The 6,690-nt window shown below is 40.9% G+C and overlaps 1 protein-coding gene across 5 annotated transcripts in view; it reads right to left on the bottom strand.

Moving 5' to 3' along the window:
- Positions 1-272: 272 nt before the first annotated feature.
- Grk4 (G protein-coupled receptor kinase 4) overlaps positions 273-6,690 on the bottom strand; it is a 63,645-nt gene continuing 57,227 nt past the window's right edge. For 3 of the 5 annotated variants that reach the window (XM_055624099.1, XM_055624101.1, XM_055624104.1), the window contains 4 exons: positions 5,994-6,131; positions 3,323-3,460; positions 2,645-2,782; positions 273-505 (listed from right to left, as the gene is read on the bottom strand). In XM_055624099.1, the coding sequence (XP_055480074.1) occupies positions 455-505; positions 2,645-2,782; positions 3,323-3,460; positions 5,994-6,131 (465 nt within the window). In that variant the 3' untranslated portion in view covers positions 273-454. Of the gene's footprint in view, positions 506-2,464; positions 2,783-3,322; positions 3,461-5,993; positions 6,132-6,690 lie in introns of those variants that run through there. The other 2 variants (XM_055624100.1, XM_055624103.1) reach the window with 1 other exon arrangement.

Below are 6,690 nucleotides of genomic sequence, written 5' to 3'. Positions count from 1 at the left end.
GGAAGGAAGGAAGGAAGGAAGGAAGGAAGGAAGGAAGGAAGGAAGGATCTATGATTCTGGAAGAATCATAGAAATTGAATTATAAATTGAATTAACAATTTATAAAAGTAGCATTCACAGTACAATACAAATCTAAATGAAGCTGAGGGAAAACTGTCAGGGTTCTAAACAGTGTTGGGACAGATAATACAGAGACAAGGCTTCTGAAAACTGCTAAAATGCATAAGACATCCACACTTGGGAGTTTCAGAGCACACAGTGGTATTCTCAGGCTTCTTTAATTCAGCTTCAGTAAAAAGACAATGTTTATATTAATGTAAAAAATATATGAAAGCACATTATAAACAGTGTTATAGACTGTTTATTACAATTCATGGAAAGGACAAGACACTGAGTATGTGACAGGTTCCTTCTTAACACCAGGGTCTCGCTCTGTGGTCTGCACAGTGAACAGTCATCGATGTGTTGGCTCCCCCGACTCACTGGGGACAATGCTCAGGCAGCCCTGCAACACACAGCACAATGGCCACCCTCAGCCATGTCTCTAATGCCAATATGGTTTTGCTTTGTTTGAGTAACCATGAGTTCCATAAGCATGGATTCAACCAACCCCAAATCAAAAGTATACAAAAAAAAAAAAAAAAAGGCTTTTAAAGTCATGACAGTAAGTTGTATAAATTTAAAAGCATGGTTTGACAACTATCTGCATATTGTAGTATGTGTTGTAAGTAATCTAAAGGTGATATAAAGTAATCAGAAGTTTGTGTGCCTTGTATATAAACGCTGTCCATTTATATAAGAGACTTGAGTACTTTTAGACTTTGGCATCTTTGAACCAATCGTCAAAGATACCTAGGAACAAATGATATAATGTCCTAAAATCTAGAGGATACTAAAGCAAAAACTTTTAATACATTTTTCTTATTTGCTTCAAGAAATGAAATTCTAATTGTATTCTACTCAGGAAACCAAACCATAAGGATCTCAAAGTTAAGACTAACCCAGGCAACGTAATAAGACCCTGTTTCAAAAATGTTTTAAAAATAAAAGGGGATACAGGTATGTAGCTCATTGTTAGACTACTTATCAGGTATACACAACATCCTAACTTCCATTCCTGTACTACTAAAAATAACGCTTAAAGGCATATGCTTAATTTATATACAGAGATGCAGATGAGTTTTGCTGCCTTTTTACTGCTGTACACTAAATCAAATTCAAGACAAATGAGGCTCACTGGCTCCTTCACCAACAGGTCCCATGGTAAGAATGTGTTCCATACTGTACAACGTTATTCCATCAGTGACACACTCCTCAGTGTATGTCATTATGGGCTCAGAGTAAGGAGAGATACCCAGTAGGACTTAACTGTATGCAGAAATAGACTGATTTGGTCAGTTCATATAGCTATCCCCTAGTTATGACAGAAAGTGTGGTCATAACAACAGACACTGTAAGATATTTTTATCACCGAAATCTTTTTTCTATCTTGAAAAAAATATATAAATTAAAATATAAATATAAATCTTTTAATAAATTCCTCGAGAAATGATAGGTATAAGAAAATAAGAATTGATAGGTACAAAGCAAAACAATCCACTCATAGGATATTTTACTTGGTGAAATTATTTTCTAATCTTCTCAGGTGTGTTGTGACACACTTTTAATCCCAGCACTTAAGAATCTGAGGCAGGAGGACCAGGAGTCCAGGGTCTTCCTTAGCTGTAGAGCAAGATTAACAGTACTACAGAAAGTTTCTTCAAATGATTTCCAATTTTAGAAGGGAATCTGCTTTTCCTGTGTAAGTGAGAGAGCAGTAGTTGGAATCAGAACGCAGAGGACTATCATGCATTGTTTGTGGAAGTTCCATTAGATGCTGACCTTTGAGCTAGGTCAAATGCTTTGTCACCAAAACAGGAACCAGCTTCAGTGCTAACAAGTCATTGCTTTGTGGATCAGAACAGAGTCTTGCCACCAAGAGCAAAGCAGCATGGTGAAGACTCTTCTAGATAAGCCTTAAATAGAATCATATGGCTCTTAAACTATATGAAATCAATCTCTGTGTGTGTGTGTGCGGGTGTGTGTGTGTTCATCTGCCTGTCTCTGCCCTCTGTCTTCTCTTCTTTGTTTTTTTCTTCTCTCCTGACAAAGACTGACTATGTAGTGAGATGGCCTCAAACTCACAGTAATTCTTTATCCTAAGTGTGAGCTACACCGTGGCTGGAATTTCCTTTATGAGACTTTGCACAAAGAAAAGAAACTAGCCCATCAATGATGGTACACGCCTTTAATCCCAGCACTCAGGAGGTAGGGGCAGGTGGATCTCTGGATCTCTGGTTCAAGGCCAGCTCGGTCTACAGAGCAAGTTCAAGGACAGCCAGAGCTACACAGAAAAACCCTGTCTCAAAAAAAACAAAAACAAAAACAAAAAAAAAAAAACCAAAAATAAATAAAGAAAGGGCTGTTTCCATTAGAAAATGTTTTTCTCTTGGTACATATACAGACATTGGGAGGGGATGTAAATACATATGCACACACTCCTGTTTCTTAAAACCCAAACCCTTGTTCATACTATACTAATGTTCTCCCCTAAGCAACAGCCCCAGCCACAACAGTTCACATTTTTTACAACAGGTTTTTTTACCCCTCTTCTGAAGAGTCTACAGAAGAAATTTCTCTGTTGTCTGAGAAACGCAGGACACAGCTTCTCTTTTTTATGTGGTGACAAATCTTCCTTCTCTGCATTTTCATTGATATCGTTGAAACATCCAGACTCAATCATCTGTATGCACAGAAGACAGGATAGAGCAGCTTTGGAGACACCATCAGAGGTTCAATGATCACCCAGCACTATTAGCTCTCACCTAATACCTGACCTCCGTGTGGGGCACCTTATATCTCCCAAACCTCCGCAGGCTCCAAGTTCCTGGACTCCTGGTTTCTGACCTCTTCTTGAAAAAAAGTGGCCTCTACTCCTTGTTCTTTACCAAAAAGCTAATTCCACTGGAGCCAAGCTGCCAGCTAGCCCTACTTAGAGAGCAGTACTCCTGGATGGCAGGCAAATCCCAAGCTTGCCTTTTGCCCACCTCCTGGAACTAGGACCAAAGTAGCTATCATGCTTCTAGCAACTGTTGATAAGGTCTTGGTTTACCCATAATCTAGTCCTCATGGTTCAGTCTTTTCCATAAATTTACTTTGCAGGCAGGCAGGCAGGCAGGCAGGCAGACACACACACACACACACACACACACACACACACACACACACACACACACACACCATTAAAACTAGTATAAACCTACTCTGCTAGAAAGAGTAGTACCTCATTCTGCCAGGGGATGGTGACACACCCTGTAGCAAATTGGGCATAGAAGGCTTCATCATTGCTGTCCAGGCTGACTCCTTTCACCACAGAGAACTGCCCAATATCCAAGATATCCTTACAATAAATGGCCTGAGGCTGGGCACCAAGAACAAAGAAAGGCATCAGCCTATGAGACAACGTGAATAACTCTTTTGTTTTCTTGTCTGGTTATGTTTTTGGTTTTGTTTTTTGAGAGAGGGATACATAGCCTAGGCTATCATTGAACTCACAATCTGGCTGCCTTGCTCACCCCCAGCTACTACATCTAGCTTATAAAGATGCTTTATTTTTAATTTTCAGCTGCTGGGGACTGGACATGGGACCTGCACATGTTGGGCAAGAACTCTACTGCTTAATTACATTCCTGATCCAAAAGCAACTCTAGGCTCCCAACAAGCCCACACATATTCCTCCCCACCTTCTTTATTGCCAAGGCCCTCTCTTCAAACCAATTTTCTAACTTATAACATATTCTGTGATAAGAAGTTCCTGTGTTACTTTCCTCATGAAACTTTTAGTGTCACAGATCCTGTTCTGTCTCTGTTCTAGCCTTCTCCCAAAAGATGTTCATATACCCCTCATAAGGGTCTCTTTCTTCCTGCAGGGGGAAAAAAACCTTGCAAAGACTGAAACTATAGGGTGGTATGGGTTACTTCTGTTGGGAGACACAGAGAGAACTGTGAACAGCTATGGAGACTACTGGCTGGAGGATCCACTAGTCATAATTTTACCTTACTTCTGGCACTAAGCATCCTACCTACAAAGTACCTCTTTAGCATTTGGGTAAAGAGTGGAAGCAACCTTTTCACTAGCAATTTCTCCAGGGCACAGGCCTAAAGCCTCTTACCTTGGCACTGCTGTCCTCAGGAGCAAGAGGTCAGATAAACATACAGGGCTCTGAAGGCCCAGGCCTCCATTCCTGCAGAGCTTTGCTTGACATTCTGGGGCTAAGGAGAACACTAAGCATAGAATTCTTTAACTAAGGAGTCTTTATCTATTGCTGCAAAATACACCAACAATACTGAGGAGCCATTGCACTGTTTGCCAGGTTGACCAAATGATGTGTATCATAATCACAGTAATAATGTGCATGTCCTTAGTCAGCACTGTTCCTATTCTCATCTATCCCACAAAGTGAAGGCTAGAATGACTGGCAAGCCCTCTTTTGGGACAGTCTAGATCAAAAGTCCAGACCTATACAGCTCTATAAGGAAAGTCTTAATTCTGCAAGCAGAATGTCCAGAGTTTGTTGAATTGCCTCCAAATGGGGTAATCTGTTTAAACCAAGGACATAGACATGTCTAGGATGGCCCCTGTCCAAGGCTGTTTCCCCTCCCTCCTGAGAGACCACCTGGCCTGTCTTCCCTGATTTTCAACCAAGCAGCCTCATCTCCAGACCTGACAGCCATATGAAGTCATGTATGCCTCACTGTCAGGCAACACTTTCCCAGAACACCAGTCAGTTTTGTCTTCCTGCTTGTCTCTCCATGCAGAAGCACTCCCTTGTCTACCTTTCTTCCCTTTTGCCTTCACACCTAGATCTGCACAGGAGATAGTGGACATGCCCTGAACATGTCATGCAGAAATTAGTTCCAAGAAAGCAGCTACCACTATAACAAATATTATAGATATTAAGCAAGTTCTAAATATATATATAATATATATATTCTAAATATATATAGTTATAAAGTTATAACTTTATAAAGTTATAAGTTATAAAGAAGCCTTATAAATTAAGAAAACCTTAATTATAGATCTATCTTAATTCCTTCCAACAATGAAAACTCACCTTATCTTCCCATTTTTAGAATGTGTCTATAGCAAACTGCTAAGTGTAGAGTCCAGGCTATCTTCATTCAATTATCCTTTCATCAGTAGTTCACCTATTATGTACTATATTTATTATATACACTTATTATGTACTATATTATGTACCAGGCACTGGTACATATTAAGTGCCATGCCCTGACCTTTTGGAGGCATGACATTTTTGATCCAAAAAGCACACTCATAAGGAAGCACACATACTGACAGCTCCAGTCCCAGTAGCTTGTGAAAAGTAGAGAGGGATGCACATTTGCACATTCTAGACTAAAGCAGCTTGCATGCATTTAGTGTAAAGAATGAGCATAGGAATGGAGGTGAACCCAGCACTAAGATCAGAACAGGAACACTGGCACACTCAGGGCATGGCAAGGCCGGGTGTGGTGACACACACCTTTAATCCCAGCACTTGAGAGGCAGAGGCAAGTGGATCTTTGTGAGTTTGAGGCCCAGCATGCTTCAAAAGGCAAGTTCAGGACAGCTGGGGTAGTTATACAGAGAAACCCTGTCTCAGGAAAAAGGTGGGGGGCATGCCTAGGAGGTCTGAAATGACACTGAGAATTGGGAAAGGACAGGAGTTTTGCTACCCAGCAGTGACAGACTGGGCACCTCAGGCCTGGAAGTCAGAGAGCTACTAAAAAGGTCTTCCTGAGGCTGTGGGAGTCGTGGGATATAGACAGAAGCAGCAGAAATAGCAGACTTCATATAGTAGAAACCACCTGCTAGCTGTTATCAAGTGTGCTTTGACATAAAGACTGTTATAAGGATGCTCTTAGGGCCTGGCTACGCTGGGTAGCATACTTACATCAGGATAGAAAGGGGGCTCTAACATATTTGCTTCCAGCCTGTTGAAGTTAATGTCCTTGAACACTGGGTGCTGCTTTACAGCAGCAGCTCCATCACTCTGACAGCCTAGCCGTTTACTTGGATCCTTGACGAGTAACTACACAAGAGAGAAACAATCAACTGAAGCTATTAGGATACAAATGTAAACTCAAAACTCTCCTCTTTGCCAACCAAAGAAGTAGCCAGGCAGTGGTGGTCCATGTCTTTAATCCTAGTACTCAGGAGGCAGAGGCAGGCAGATCTCTGTGAGGTTTAAGGCCAGCTTGGTATACAAAATTCCAGGACAGGCAGGGTTACCCTGTCTTGAAAAACAAACAAAACAAAAAACAACCATAACCAAAGAAGTAAGAGTGGCAGAAAGGATATATATCCAAATAAATAGTCATTATAGTTTCCAAGTTATCAACAAAACTGTGCAAATTCAGACTTAACTAAGTAGATTATGGTTTCACAAAGAGTAAGACTCAAGAGATGGAGGCTTGAAGAACTGTGCCTCATAGCGAACCCTTTAATCCCAGCACTTGGGCAGGGCAGGTGAGTTAAAAATTGAGCAAGCCACCTTCTAGAAACTATATATATGTAACTCCTATCTATCTCGCTCCTGTCCCTAACATCATCTGTAATTTCCCCTCTTTAGTTTTATCTCTGTATTTGTG

This window comes from Psammomys obesus, unplaced genomic scaffold, assembly GCF_907164565.1.
Source record: "Psammomys obesus unplaced genomic scaffold, mPsaObe1.curated_primary_1811, whole genome shotgun sequence".
In the NCBI taxonomy this organism is placed as follows: Eukaryota; Metazoa; Chordata; class Mammalia; order Rodentia; family Muridae; genus Psammomys; species Psammomys obesus.
Note: the sequence above shows the minus strand (reverse complement) of the source record. Positions and strands in the feature narration are given on the sequence as shown.